The sequence below is a fragment of the Theropithecus gelada genome, chromosome 15 (genome assembly GCF_003255815.1).
Source record: "Theropithecus gelada isolate Dixy chromosome 15, Tgel_1.0, whole genome shotgun sequence".
NCBI lineage: Eukaryota > Metazoa > Chordata > Mammalia > Primates > Cercopithecidae > Theropithecus > Theropithecus gelada.
This window is the reverse complement of record NC_037683.1, coordinates 1,267,800-1,282,065: the sequence shown is the minus strand read 5'-3', so window position 1 is coordinate 1,282,065 and position 14,266 is coordinate 1,267,800. Positions and strand designations below refer to the sequence as shown.

Sequence of the window (14,266 nt, the reverse complement as noted above, 5' to 3'; positions counted from 1 at the left end):
CGGCGGGGGCGGGGGGCGGGGGGCGCGGGGCGGGGCGGGGCGGGGGCGGGGGCGGGGGGCGGGGGGGGGCGGGGCGCGGGGCGCGGGGCGGGGGGCGGGGCCCACCCGGTACCCGGCACCCATGCTCACCTAGGCTGATGACAGCGATCTCCCCGGATGAGGAGTTGTGCGGCCCCAGGAACACCCCCGAGGCCAGCAGCAGCGAGTCGTCCTTGTTGAACTGGGAGAACTGGGTGTAGCTCCAGTTGTAGGGCCGCATGTCCGCGCTGTGCAGCAGCGAGATGGTCAGGTCGTTGCTCCAGATCTGCATGGCGGGGGTGGCCATGGTGATCGCCTGGCCAGGTCGCGGGGCAGGGGCCTGCTACCACAGCGCCATGAGGCCCCAGCTCTGCCAGCCCTGCTCAGAGGCCACCAGGGGGCAGGGACCCCTTGAAGCCACTGTCATCCACTCTGGGGACGTCGGTATAGAGGGTAGGAGCCTGACCCTGGAGCAGGCGGCTTTGTGTGGGACTCTCTCCTCAGCACTCCGGGCCACCCTGCACCGCTCCTGATCCTCTGTGGTCCCTCTGCTGGATGCAGGGAGGCTGCTGTGTCACCTCTGGCCTGACCCTTCCTTCCCGCCTGGTTGGAACGCCTGGGTCCTGGGACCCCCGTGCTTCGGGGCAGCTGGGTGGGATGTGCAGGACACCTGGCCATCCTCACCTTCACAGTGCAGTCCTTGGAGCAGGACGCGAACTGGTACCCCGAATGGGAGAAGCTGAGGTGCAGGACCTGGTCCGTGTGTTCCCGCAGCGTCTGCACCTCCACGCAGGGCACCGTGTCATACAGCCGCTGGAACTCCTCGTACCAGGACGTGGCCGCTGCGGGTGGGCAGTGTCAGTCCCGGGCCCAGGCCTTCCTCCTCGAAGTCAAGGTCAGAGTGTGGCCCCAGTAGTCCTGGCAGGCCCCGTGGTGCCCCTGGAACCCACTACCCATGGCATAGGCCTTGGCTGGGGGATACAACCCTGCAGTTCACAGAGACACCTGTACCCCCCACCCCCCAAGTGACCCAATGAACCCTCTGGCCCCCATGCTCTGAGGGGGGCCTGGGCTGTGTCCGACAGACCTCGATCAGGGTGAGGGTGTGAGGATGGACACTCGGGGCCGTGGGACAGGCCCCCAGCCAGGCTGACCCCCAAACGCAGGAACCCGGGGCCCTGGCTGCAGAACGTGGGCAGGGGCCCCGCACGCCACTGACCTGGGTGTCGGGGCACATCGCGGGCCACCTGGTAGTAGCGGTAGAACTGCTCCCTCCATAGGAACTCGTCCCGCGACACGGCCTGCCATTGGCGGCACACCAGCCCCGCGGCCAGCACGTCGGCCGGGCCCAGGCTCAGGAAGATCTGGTAGACGAGGCTGTCGGGGAGCAGGGGCGTGCCGCCCTCGTCCATCGTGACATTCTGCCCAGGCGGCCCTGAAACCCACCAACGGCTGCCCTCAGCCCAGGCCCGAGAAGGGAGGCCGAGAGCGGGCGCCCGGTTCCTCCCGCCCCAACCGTCCCGCCGGGAGTTCCACGGGGCTGGGTGTCTGCAGGGGACGCCCGGGCACCGCCGTCCAACCAAGGACCCGGCAGCTCCGGGCGGGCCGGGCCGTCCCCGCTCCGCCGCGCCATCCCCCGGCCTCCTGCGGCCGGCAGCGGGCGCCCCTCAGCCCGCCGGGGCCCGGACCGCCGCTCGCGAGGCACGGGGACACCGGGCGCCGTCCGGGGACGGGCTTCCGCCGAGGGGAGGCTCGGGGCGGCCGGACAGTGGCCTCCGCCCTGCGGCCCTGGAGAAGCCCTGCCCGGCGGGCTCGGGGCGGCCGGCGGGGACGCGCGCACGGGCGGCCTCGGGGCTTCTGCAGTCGCCCAGGGCGGGCGGGGCCGACGAGGCGGGACCCCCGAGGGCCGCAGGCGCACTCACCACGGCCGCCTCCGCCCGCTGCGCCGCCCCCGCCCCGCGCGGCCCGGACCCGCTTCCGCCGCCGCAGCCGCTCGGACGGCCGCCCCCGCCCACCGGGGAACCCGCCAGGCCCGACGCCACGAGCCCCGAGGCATCGATGGCCGAGGAAGGCAGAGAGCGCGGCAGCCCGCGTCCGCCCCTCGTGCGCCTGCGCCTCAGGCCTCGGCGGCCCGGCCGGCTTTTCTTCGTGCGCCTGCGCGCACTCGGGCGCGTTGGGAACAGCGCCCCTTGTGGCCAACGAGCGGCGGTCGTGGGCGGGGCTGCGGGCGACACTGAAAGACCCCTGGTTCGGGACCCGCCTCCGGCGCTCCCTGTTTCCGGGCCCTGAGCAAGTGGCTTCATGAACCCCGTGACGTTGGTCATGGAGCTAAAACCACTGGGTGATGGTTTAAGGAAGATAATGTGCAAAGGGCTAAGGACTGTCAGTGGAAATCAAGGGTGCAGGGAAAATGGATAAACAACCAGAGGTCAACTCGGACTTTGTACATAGGACATGGTGCCAGGGCCCTGCCGGGAAGTGCAGATCGAAGCTGGGCTCACGAGAAAGCTGGGGGTGGGATGTGGGGCTGGCCCAGGGCTGGGGTTAGGGAGGCAAGGGATGGACATGGACTTCCTGGGCCGGGCTCTGTGACTGCACAGTAGACTCTGTCCTGGGACTTGGTGGTGCTACCCTTGGCCTCCCACAGTCCTGCCACCCTGCCGCCGCCACCATGCTGCCCCCTGGGACTGCGATCCTCTTGATTCTGCTTCTGACAGCTGGCTCGCTGGGCCAGAGGCCTCAGAGGCCACCCCGGCCCCTATCCGCCATCAGCACAATCCAGCCCAAGGCCAATTTTGATGCTCAGCAGGTAGAAGTTGTGGGGGGTAGAGGGAGGAACGTGAAGTTGGCGGTAGAGTGAGTCAGGTAGAAGTTGTGTAGCGGAGGGGAGAGGGTGAAGTTGTAGGGGGTAGAGGGAGGCAGGTAGAAGTTGTGTGTCGGGGGGGAGGGTGAAGTTGTAGGGGGTAGAGGGAGGCAGGTAGAAGTTGTGTGTCGCGGGGGGGGGGGGAAGTTGTAGGAGGTAGAGGGAGGCAGGTAGAAGTTGTGTGTGGTGGGGGGAGAGGGTGAAGTTGTAGGGGGTAGAGGGAGGCAGGTAGAAGTTGCTGGCGGGGAGAGGGAAGCAGGGGAAGTTATGGGGGGTGTAGAGAGAGGCAGGTGAAGTTGTTTTGGGGGTAGAGGGAGGCAGGTGAGGGGCCCTCCCACAGTGCCCTCGAGTCCTCCCATGGCCTGCCCCCAGTTTGCAGGGACTTGGCTCCTTGTGGCTGTGGGCTCTGCCTGCCGTTTCCTGCAGGAGCAGGGCCACCGGGCCGAGGCCACCACACTGCACGTGGCTCCCCAGGGCACAGCCATGGCTGTCAGCACCTTCCGAAAGCTGTGAGTCCCAGAGCAGCCCTGCACCCTAACCCCAACCCTCCTCTCAGCCCCCGGACTTCAGCCCTGCCCTGGCCCCTGACCCCACCCCGACTGTGGCCTGGACTAGGGTTCCTGGTTGGGGTCCCCCAGCCTGCGGTGCCTCCTCCCTGCCCCCCCAGGGATGGGATCTGCTGGCAGGTGCGCCAGCTGTATGGAGACACAGGGGTCCTCGGCCGCTTCCTGCTTCAAGGTGAGGCAGGGACCGCAGGGCATGTGGGTGGGTGGTGACGCAGCCGCCGTGGCTCTCTGACGTGGCTGCCGTGGCTCTGCCCCAGCCCGAGGCGCCCGAGGGGCTGTGCATGTGGTTGTCGCTGAGACCGACTACCAGAATTTCGCTGTCCTGTACCTGGAGCGGGCGGGGCAGCTGTCAGTGAAGCTCTACGGTATGTGGGGGCCGGCCTCTTTGACCAGGCAGGCAGGCGCTCACGCTCTGCACACTCACTGGGCCATCCGGGGGCGCTGGTTGAGCCCAGGGGGACACACCCTTCCTCTCTCCCATCCTGACCCTCCTGCTAAGCAGGGGCCCAGGGAGGAGTAGTGACAGACAGGCCTGGTGTGGGGGCAGGGAGAGGGCCCCGAGGGGGCAGGGGACACACAGACCCCATTCCACACCGCCTGGTGCCGGGACCCCAGGAGCCCTGTCTGCCCCGCAGCCCGCTCACTCCCTGTGAGCGACTCGGTCCTGAGTGGGTTTGAGCAGCGGGTCCGGGAGGCCCACCTGACTGAGGACCAGATCTTCTACTTCCCGAAGTATGGTGAGTGTCCCCAGCAGGTCCCCGGCTCAGCCACCCCTACTTTCTGGGCTGATGTCCAGCCTGACCCCTGCCTTGGGCCCCCAGGCTTCTGCGAGGCTGCAGACCAGTTCCACGTCCTGGATGGTGAGTGCACAGCAGGGCAAGCATGGCGGCACGGTGAGGGGGGCCACTGCCACCGGCTAAGTCTCGTCTCTGCTGCAGAAGTGAGGCGGTGACGCTGGCGTGCAGCTCCAGTGCTGAGAAGTCAGTGCCCTGAGAGATGCCCCGCCGGTGGGATGCCTGCCGCCCATCCTCCGTGAGCCCCCAGCCTCAGATCAGGGCCCTGCCACCTGGGGCGGGGGATATTCTGCCGGCTGCCCCAGAGGACAGTGGGTGGAGAGGTACCTTCTTATTAAATGTCTCAGACCCCTCCCTGACTCTTTTCTGTCCACTCTGGACCAGTGCCAGTACCACCAAGGCCCTCTCCGCCCCCGCCCCACCTCTTTAAAAGCCTGGGGCTCCCTGTTGGCTGGAGCCCACACAGTGGGCACTGGGCCGATTTCAGAGGCTCTTGGGATTTGGGGAGGCGAGATCCTCTCTGGCACACGCCCACCTTGTGCCCTGCTGGGATCTGGGGGCGTCCAACCTCACTCCAAGGCTGCTCTTGGCTGGGCCCTTGTCCTGCAGCCCCCGGGCTGCTCCTCCGCCCCCGTGCGAGGCCAGCTGTCTCCCATCACTGCCCATTTTGACCTCTTCTGAGCCGAGCTGGCACCAGCTGGCCCGTGTCAGTGGCAGCAGTTGGTGCTGTCCACCCACAGCCACTGCACTCTCTGCACACCTCATCCACTCCCATGTCCCCCCTGAAAGCAGGAAGCAGAGCAGAATGTGGAGGTGGGCAAACTCTGCCCTCAGGGCAGCCCCTGGGTTAGGGCCAGAGTCAGGAACCAAGCAAGGCTTGGCCACACTGGGCCTGGACCTGGCCGCTGAGCTGCTCCTCTCAGGCCCTGCCTGCGGCCCCTGGCATTTGTTTGATAAACATTTCTGAAGGCCCACTGTGTGCCAGGCCCTGGGGCCACCAGGTGGGCTGGTCCCTCCCCCTAGGAACTCAAAGTCCAGGGGTCAGCCACCAATCGGCCACAGTGGGCAGGGGTGGGAGGAGAAGGCACCTTGGAGTTGGTCCCAACGCACATGGCCTGGGTGGGGGCAGGGAGGAGCCAGCAGCTGCTCCAACGGGGTCTCCATCCCACAGGCGGGGCTCAACCTGTTTACTCAGCTGCTTGACCCCAGGAGGGCAGGCAAGTCAGGTGGTGGGAAGGGGAGGCAGGGGCCCTGACTGCTGGGACCTGGGAAGGAGAAGGGCCCAGGAGGTCACACCCTTGCATTGCCTGCCCCCACTCCAGCCCCATGTCCCAGAGACCCACGAGATAGAGAGCAGGGCACAGCAGAAGGGCTCAGGGTTCAGAGCTGGCAATGCTGGGAAGACTCTAGGCCTGAGCCCCAGGATTGCCTCCTCCATGCCTGGCCCCACATTCCCCAAACAGAAAGTGAGGGTCTCATCTGGGGGCAGGAGGAGTCGGGTAGCTGGCTGCGGTCACGAGCTTCAGGGAGGGCTGAATGTCCGAGGGGTGGCGCCAGAGAGCTACCGGATGACCTCGGTGCTGTGGTTGGTGGCAGAGTGGCCCAGCCAGACCCTTCAGGTTTCTGACTGCAGGGCTGGGTGGGTTCCCGCACTGAGTGAAGGGCGTGGCCACTTGGCTGTGTATCCTGGGACCAGCGTATGAGGAGCGCAAGGATTACAAGGCATTTCATTTTCACAGAAGTGTTTAATGAGCTCTAGTTGAATTTCAAACACTACATAAAATCAAAATCACGATAGTTCTGTGAAAATCATTGTTCTTTAAAATAGTTTGCATAATTTGGCTGGGCAGCTCATGCCTATAATCCCAACATTTTGGGAGGCTGAGGCGGGTGGATCACTTGAGGCCAGGAGTTCAAGACCAGCCTGGCCAACATGGTGAAACCTCATCTCTACTAAAAATACAAAAATTAGCTGGTCATGGTGGCAGGCACCTGTAATCCCAGCTACTCCGGAGGCTGAAGCAGGAGAATTGCTTGAACCTGGGAGGCAGAGGTTGTGGTGACCCAGGATCATGCCACTGCCTCCAGCCTGGGTGACAGCAAGACTCCGTCTCCAAAAAGCTAACTAACTAACTAAATAATAATAAATAATATGGAAAAGGCCAGGCGTGGTGGCTCACGCCTGTAATTCTAGCACTTTGGGAGGCCGAGGCGGGCAGATCACTTGAGGTCAGGAATTTGAAACCAGCCTGGCCAACATGGCAAAACCCTCCCTCTACTGAAAGTACAAAGAAAATTAGCCAGGCATGGTGATGCATGCCTGTAATTCCAGCAACTCGGGAGGCTGAGGCAGGAGAATCACTTGAATCCGGGAGACAGAGGTTGCAGTGAGCCGAGATCGCACCATTGCACTCCAGCCTGGGTGACACAGCAAGACTGTCTCAATTTATTTAAACAACAACAACAAACAAACAAGCAAAAAAAAAAAAAAAAAAAAAAAAAACTATGCATACTGGCTGGGCACAGTGGCTCACACTTTTTCTTTTCTTTTCTTTTCAAGACAGAGTCTTGCTCTGTCGCCCAGGCTGGAGTGCAGTGGTGTGATCTCGGCTCACTGCAAGCTCTGCCTCCCAGGTTCACGCCATTCTGCTGCTTCAGCCTCCCGAGTAGCTGGGACTACAAGTGCCTGCCACCATGCCCGGCTAATATTTTGTACTTTTAATAGAGACAGAGTTTCACCGTGTTAGCCAGGATGGTCTTGATCTCCTGACCTTGTGATCCACCCACCTTGGCCTCCCAAAGTGCTGGGATTATAGGCGTGAGCCACTGCACCTGGCCAAAAAAAACTATGCAAACTGGCTGGGCACAGTGGCTCACACCTTTAATCTCAGCACTTTGAGAGGCTGAGGCAGGAGGATCGCTTGAGGCCAGGAGTTCAAGATCTGACTGGGCAACATAGTGAGACCTCATCTCTATTTTTTAAAAAAGCTTTTTAATCTGTAGAAACTAACATTTAATTGTTAGCAGTCTTGCCCAAGACCTGCAGGGTCAGTAGTCCAGGACTGTCCTGGGTGCCCCCCGCCTTGCCTGGACGTGAAAGTGCTGTGTAGGGCCCCGGGCGCCCCTGGTCCCACAGGCAGGGCCGACAGTCGGGTGCCATGCCCGTCCTCCCTGCCCACGCAGGTGCTCAAGAGGGACAGGTGGCCAGGATTCCTCCATGTGGGGAGGAGGCACCCTCTTCCCTTCCCTGCCATGCGCCAACCACCCCTGCCTCCCCACCCCCACCCCCAAGGGGCCTCCCAGCGCCCAGGACCATGTCTGGGAAAAGGTCTTTGCCTGGGGAGTGGGAAGAGAGAGGGGAGGGTGAGCAGAGGATAGGCCGGGAGTTTTCCGGGAACGGAGGAACACGCAGTGGAGGGGACGTCTGTCCTTGTTGCTGTGGGGGGAGGCAGAGATGAAGGCGATGGGTTGCGGGGAGTGCCGGGGAGAGAAGCAGAGAGAAGAGAGGACCTGATGGGAGGGCTCGGTGGGAGAGGCCCCAGGGACGGTCCCCACGGTGGGCTGGGGGTCCAGGGTGCTGAGTGGAAGCAGCGGTTTGCCTCCCGCCTCTCAAGGACGCCCTGCAGAAGGTGCGGCTGCTCCTCCCCGTGGCACGCAAGCTCCCGGGCACCGCCTCCCGCCTCGGCCTCCCAAAGCGCTAGGCTCACTGGCGTGTGCCGCCGCGCCCGGCCCTCCCACCCCAGGCGGTGTGGAAGGCCGAGGTCAGAGCCAGGACTCCCCCGGGCGCCCGGCAGGTTCCCGAAGGCCCGCGTCCTGCAGGGCCCGTTCCGGCGCCGCCGGCCCAGCCGGGCACAGGCACCTGCAGGGCCCTGATTGGGCGGCGAAGGTCACCTGCCCACCATCCACCAATCACGTTAGACGGGAGGAGCTGCACCTGCGACTGCCCCGCGGTGGCGGGAGGAGGCGCCCCGAACCCATTGTCGTGGTCTGGAGGCTCCTGCTGGGGACGTGGGGGGCACCGAGGTTAACGGCAGCAGCCAGTGACTACCTGGAGGCACACACAGACCCCCAGGGTGGCAGGAGTGGGTCTGGGAGAGGGGGCATGGGGCCTGAGGAGCTGCTTGGAGCCCAGGGACGCCCCTCTGTGTCGAGGACTGCGCCCACCCGACCTCTGCTGCTCAGTCTCCGTGGGGTTCGGGCCCAGTTTTCCTCCCGCAGGGCCCTGCATGGGCGGGGTCAGTGGCGGGGGCTGTGATCCCAGATCTCCCCAGTGCCCTGCGATAAGACGGCTCCGGGAGGGGTGCCTGCTGAGCATCTCCCCAGTGCCCTGCGATAAGACGGTTCCGGGAGGGGTGCCTGCTGAGCTAAGAGCAGGACCCTGGGGCGGCTGGCAGCTGCTCCTAGGCTGGCTTGGGTCAGGGGGATGGTGGAGAGTCGAAGGCTCCTCTGGGGAGCTCAGGGGAATGAACAGATTATTTCCAACTTTTCTTTTCCTGGGCCAGCCTCCTGAAACGCTAGCATTGTGCTGGTAAGACAAGGCACAGCAAGCTGCCCTTCTATGTGGGCAGTGAGGCCTGGGACGGAGCCCAGTCCTGGAGTCCTGAAGTCCTGGAGGCCGGGTTCTGTGAGTGGCCAGGCTAGGGCTGCCACCCAGGGCAGGTTGTCGAGGCCCAGTACATCTCCTGGGATGAGCCCAAGTCCCTTGTAAGCAAGGCTGGGTGAGGGGAAGAGGTGGCCAGGACAGGGAATCTGGGGTGGGAGGGGGCGGCCAGGACAGGGAATCTGGGGTGGGAGGGGGCGGCCAGGACAGGGACCTGGGGGGAGGAGGTGGCCCGGGCAGGGGCTCACAGGCCAGGCACACTGTGAGTGGGAGGCCCTTGGCTCACCCTTGGTGACCCCGTAACATGGAGCCCAGCACCCAGAGGCTTCAGCTACCTGTGTGGATGGGAGGAGAGTCAGGAAGGGGACTCCACTCCCTAGCCCCGTCGTCCAAGAAGTGCCAGGGCAGCTAGAAGCCCCAAACCTGTCAATGCTCTCCCTGCCAGCCCTCTTTTTACATTTTATGTTTACATTTTTAGAGATGAGATCTCACTCTGTTGCCCAGGCTGGAGTCCGGTGGCACATCATAGCTCACTAGCTTACTGCAGGCTCAAACTCCTGGGCTCAAGCAATCCTCCCACCTCAGCCTCTCAAGTAGCTGGGAGCACAGGTGTGCACCACCACCCCCCGCTAATTTTTAAATTTTTTTGTAGAGATGGAGTCTCGCTGTGTTGCGCAGGGTGATGTCAAACTCCTGGGCTCCAGCAATCCTCCCACCTTGGCCTCCCAAAGTGCTGGGATTATAGGCATGAGCCTCTGCGCCTGGCCTACCAACCCTTTCTTTCATGCAGGGCCAGCATGGGTTGCCCACTCCCGTTAGTGGGGCTTCCCAGCCCTGCCCCTCTCTCTGGGCAGAGACTGCCTTTGAAATGCCCCCAGCCATCCTCACCAGGGTGCCTGGGTGCTCTGCAGGCCCCAGCCTCCCTACTTGCCTGCTCGGGGCACCTCCACCCCGACCTCATGGCCACAGGGCCCCTCGCTGGTCCTGTTCTTGCGCCAGGGCCACGGCCCACGCTGTGGTTCAGGCATGTGCAGAGCCAGGCGGGGTGGGGCGGGGGGGCGGCTGGCAGGCCCGGGCCCTGCAGGGGGAATGCCCAGGTTTGGCCACAGCTGGGCCCTGTCCCTTATGGCTGCGGCAGGTCATGCTCTCTGCCTGAGTTGAAACATTCTGTGACAGGGTGGAAGGCTGAGGAAGGCTGTGTGAGGCCTCTGAACGCCCAGCATGGAGCACTCGGAAGGGGGCTGAAGGGGTGCAGGGCCTCAGGAATGAGAGATGAGGTGGAAGGTGGACCTGGGGGCCCCTCCTACCCCGCCTGGCTGGAACCCAAGAGACCGTAGGTGGGTGGGTGGTACCTGAGGAGAGCCCGCACCACACAGCCCACCCCAAGCCTGCCCTGGGCACCACCTCTCCTGCCAGTCCTGAGGAGGGAGGCAGAGAGGCACACCCCCTTGGGAGGGGCACCTGCTGGGTACTTGCATGAAGAGGGGGGTCTCTGGGTCACCTGCCCATGGCCACTTCCTTCTCGCTGTCCCCGTAGGCCCAACAGCTGCCAGGATGAGGCTGCCATGTGGCTTGTGGCTATGGCTTTCCTTGCTGAAAGTCCTGCAGGGCCAGACCCCAAGCCCCCCGACACTCCCGCCCCCGATGCAGAGCTTCCAAGGAAACCAGGTACAGGGGTTTTGAGGGAAGGAGAAGCAGCCGGCTGGGTCTGAGTGCAGTGAGAGACTGGTGGCTGAGCAGGCCTGGGAATGCTGCCCAGAGAGTCAGGACCAGCCCTGCTTCCTGGAGGGCCCGGGCAGGCCCCCGACCTCCAGCAGAGGAGGGCCCAGCGCAGACCTTCCTGCACCAATTCCCTACCGTCACCCCCGCCCATTGCTCCCTCTGTGCGTGAGGGGAAACTGAGGCTTAGGAAGGCCGCACAGCCACTAGCCAGGGTCACCATGTCCCTGCCAGACCCAGGGTAGGCTCCGGTTCTTGCCAGCGTCCCTGGCGCCAGCCCAGCCGGGAGCACTGCTCTGTGAGGGGTCCAGAAGCTGCCAGAGAAGGCAGGAGGGGGCTCCTGACCTTGCCCACCGCCACCCCTGCCTCCCACTGCCCCTGCCCAACGCCACCCCTGCAGTTCCAGGGGGAATGGTTTGTCCTGGGCCTGGCGGGCAACAGCTTCAGGCCGGAGCACAGGGCGCTGCTGAACCCTTTCACCGCAACTTTCGAGCTAAGTGACGATGGCCGCTTTGAGGTGTGGAATGCCATGACTCGGTGAGTGGCTCCCTGATGTTCCAAGCAGGTGAGGAGGATCCCGGGCCTGGGTCTCAGTCGCCAGAGGCTCAGGTGCGCCATGGGCCCTGTCCCAGCACGGGCAGCGTCATGACTCTGGCTGCCAATGACCAAATCCAGCTGGGGAGTATACAAAGAAGTGTGGGCACTGGGTGCGCTGGCTCACGCCTGTAATCCCAGCACTTTGGGAGGCAGAGGCAGAAGGATCACTTAACTCAGGAGTTTGAGACCAGCCTGAGCAACATAGTGGGACACTATCTCCACTCATGAGGCTTGGCCACTCCCACCATGGGTCCCTCTGAATGAGCCGCTGAAATCTCCTGGGGGGCCCACCTTGGCATGGAACTGCCAGCTTCCGGAGTTTTCCGCCTCCACCCGTCCCCTCCCACAGAGGCCAGCACTGTGACACGTGGTCTTATGTGCTGATACCGGCAGCCCAGCCCGGGCAGTTCACGGTGGACCACGGTGTGGGTAAGCCGGTCACAGGAGGGAGAGACGGGGTGCTGACCCACAGGGATGTGACGTCTGTGCCCCCTCAGGGCCTGGGGCAGACAGAGAGGAGACCCGGGTGGTGAACAGTGACTACACCCAGTTCGCCCTGATGCTGTCCTGGAGACACACGAGCAAGCTGGCCATCCTCAGGATCAGCCTGCTGAGTGAGCCCCCCACCCCGCCCTGGGCCCGTGTGTGGCCCTGGAGGCACCTCCTTCTGGGCTTCGGGTCAGACCCTGCCTCCCCACCCCGCCTGGAGTGACTTGGGGGCACAGATAGTTCAATCTCCCACCTACCCAGCCCCCAACCCCCTGCCAAGTGCCCAGACCCACGCTGGGCTCCCTGGGCTGCAGGCAGGAACTGGTTGCTGCCTCCCGGGACACTGGACCAGTTTTTCTGCCTGAGCAGAGCTCAGGGCCTCTCGGATGACAACATTGTCTTCCCAGATGTGACCGGTAATGTGGCTCGCCTGCGGGCATGCTGGGCATTAGGCACGGGGCCCGCAGGAGTGAGTTTGGTTGACCCTAGAGGGGTTGGACTCAGTGTCTGCCCAGGGAGCTCAGTCCCAGCCTGCACTCAGGGGTCTCAAGGCTCCTGGGTCCCTGCCCTCAACCCAGGCTCTGAGCCACCTCCTCCCGCCCCGGGTCCCCTGTCCCGGGCCGCCTCCTCCCGCCCCGGATCCCCTGTCCTGGACCGCCTCCTCATGCCCCGGGTCCCCTGTCCTGGGCCGCCTCCTCCCACCCCGGATCCCCTGTCCTGGGCCACCTTCTCCCTTCACCCATCCCTGCTCACAAGGAGCTTGGACTCATCCCAGGAGGTGCCCTGGACCTCAGCAGCCTGCCCTGGGTGGCAGCCCCAGCCTGGCCACTCAGAGAACCCCAGCCCTCAAGGCCTGACTCTTCCTGTGGGAGGGCGAGGTCAGCCTGAGCCCCTCCTCTTCCTGGAGGGGTGCCCACCATGCCCTTCTGATTCCTGCCTCTGCTCCTTTACATGTACATAACTACATGCACACATACTCACGAGCACACATGTACACACTAGCACATGCTTCCACATGTGAACACCTTCTTATGCACATGCCACTCACACTTGCACACGTGCTGCCTACCCATGCACAGTCACACGTGCTGGTCTGCACACACCTGTACGCACCTGCACGCTCGTTATGCCAGGCCTTCTGGGTCTGCAGTGAGTCTGGGCATGGGGACAGACAGGGCCAGGTGAGGGGCTTCCTGAGGACCTGGGACTGTTGGCAGGGCAGCCGCTGTGGGTCACATCTTCTGCCCCTTCTCAGCCTCCCTCACCACCCCCTTCCCCTAGACCTGATGCTGATCCCCTTTCTCCCTCCTGCTCCTCACCCAAAGCCACTTGCCCCTCCTTTTTGCCCTCCCTTGCTTCCTCCTGGGCTCTGTCCCCTGCTCCCATCCCGACTCCATCTCCCCCACCAGACTGGTCACCCCATGCCAGCGTCTGTTGAAGGATGAAGTAGCTTCTGCCCAGCCCGGACCTGCCTCACAGCTGCGCGAGCTCTGCCCTCCTCCACTCTCAAACCTGAATAAATGCACCATGCCCAGAGTCCCAGAGTGTGACCACTGTGACCTTGGGGTGGGCAAGGAGACAGAAGCAAGGAGACAGCTGACCCTGTAGGGCTGCAACAGCTCCTTCTCTGGGCACACTACGGCCCCCCAGCTGGCTCTCTGGCCAGTGTGTGTGCCTGTGTCAGTGAGGGCGTGCACATGTGTGTTCATGCGTGAGTCTTTGCCCATGGTTGCAGGTTGTACAAGGTCGTTTCCAGGCCAAGGCCCCTCCATCCCTGCCCCTTGGCCCTCGGCTATGGGAGTTCGTAGGTGCTTCTCCACCTGCACCCTGGTCAGCACTCGGGGCTGCCGTGCCAGATGCAGCCCCGGGAATGCTCAGACCCCGAGCTGTCCTAGGCAGCAGCCACTCTGTCAGGGAAGCTGGCCTGGAGCTACCAGGGCCCAAGAACAGGAGGAGGCCCTGGTGCAGATGCCCCAGACCTGGGAGAGGGGATGCAGCAACAAGCAGCCTCAGGCTAGAGCCTGCTGGGCACAGAGACACAAAGGATTTGAGGCCTCAACCCAGACGCCCACTCCCAGCCTGAGCCCCCCAACCCTGACTGTACACCCCTACAAGATGGCTACATTCGGATGCCCACCCCCACCCGCCAGCCAGAGCAACCCACTTCTCAGCCCTCTGATGTCTGTGTCCATCTCAGCCCCCACTGTCCTCTGGGCAGGGAGAGCAGGACACTGCCCAGGGCAGCTATGGACCCTAGTGGTCTCTGGCCTTGCTAGAGAGCAAAGAGCATCCAGAGACCCTCAACTTGGAGCCTAACCTTCACCCACCAGGAGCACCCGCTGCCCAGGAGCATGGCCCTGCTTAGAATCCTTCTACCGTCATGCGCACCTCCTGCTGGGCAAGCTGTACAGGATCCAGGCAGATTCTGGAATTGGAAGATGGACAGAGATAGCAGACAGACTGGACTCCCTCCCTGCCCTGATGACCCCAACAAGATGGACCCCCATAATCAACTCAAACGACACCAGCTGTGGTGCTTACTGCAGCCACAATTCAACCTTTTCTTTGTGTCTGACTCCCCAACACACAACCCTCACAAGGGCAGGGACAGGCCTGCTTT

At 63.6% G+C, this 14,266-nt stretch overlaps 3 protein-coding genes across 6 annotated transcripts in view; 2 read left to right on the top strand and 1 right to left on the bottom strand.

Moving 5' to 3' along the window:
- Nucleotides 1–2,095, bottom strand: part of FBXW5 (F-box and WD repeat domain containing 5) — a 4,540-nt gene extending 2,445 nt beyond the window's left edge. Inside the window, exons 1-4 of one of the 3 annotated variants that reach the window (XM_025359167.1) lie at nucleotides 1,941–2,095; nucleotides 1,238–1,453; nucleotides 703–860; nucleotides 130–304 (exon numbers count right to left, since the gene is read on the bottom strand). In XM_025359167.1, the coding sequence (XP_025214952.1) occupies nucleotides 130–304; nucleotides 703–860; nucleotides 1,238–1,430 (526 nt within the window). In that variant the 5' untranslated portion in view covers nucleotides 1,431–1,453; nucleotides 1,941–2,095. Of the gene's footprint in view, nucleotides 1–129; nucleotides 305–702; nucleotides 902–1,237; nucleotides 1,454–1,940 lie in introns of those variants that run through there. The other 2 variants (XM_025359166.1, XM_025359168.1) reach the window with 2 other exon arrangements.
- Nucleotides 2,096–2,618: 523 nt separating this feature from the next.
- On the top strand, nucleotides 2,619–4,594 carry C8G (complement C8 gamma chain). The gene is made up of 7 exons (XM_025359169.1): nucleotides 2,619–2,827; nucleotides 3,254–3,390; nucleotides 3,549–3,619; nucleotides 3,705–3,812; nucleotides 4,083–4,184; nucleotides 4,269–4,307; nucleotides 4,386–4,594. The coding sequence occupies exons 1-7, from the start codon at nucleotides 2,690–2,692 to the stop codon at nucleotides 4,397–4,399; spliced, it is 609 nt and encodes a 202-aa protein (XP_025214954.1). The 5' UTR covers nucleotides 2,619–2,689; the 3' UTR covers nucleotides 4,400–4,594.
- Nucleotides 4,595–10,390: 5,796 nt separating this feature from the next.
- LCN12 (lipocalin 12) lies at nucleotides 10,391–13,182 on the top strand. Of its 2 annotated transcripts, none has more exons than XM_025360118.1 (6): nucleotides 10,391–10,509; nucleotides 10,961–11,097; nucleotides 11,507–11,586; nucleotides 11,655–11,771; nucleotides 11,961–12,062; nucleotides 13,056–13,182. In XM_025360118.1, the coding sequence occupies exons 1-6, from the start codon at nucleotides 10,396–10,398 to the stop codon at nucleotides 13,082–13,084; spliced, it is 579 nt and encodes a 192-aa protein (XP_025215903.1). In that variant the 5' UTR covers nucleotides 10,391–10,395; the 3' UTR covers nucleotides 13,085–13,182. The 2 variants fall into 2 exon arrangements, 1 of the variants encoding a protein (XP_025215903.1); XR_003115972.1 differs by lacking the exon at nucleotides 10,391–10,509 and adding an exon at nucleotides 12,422–12,524 and having other exon boundaries at nucleotides 10,958–11,097; nucleotides 11,731–11,771.
- Nucleotides 13,183–14,266: the final 1,084 nt, after the last annotated feature.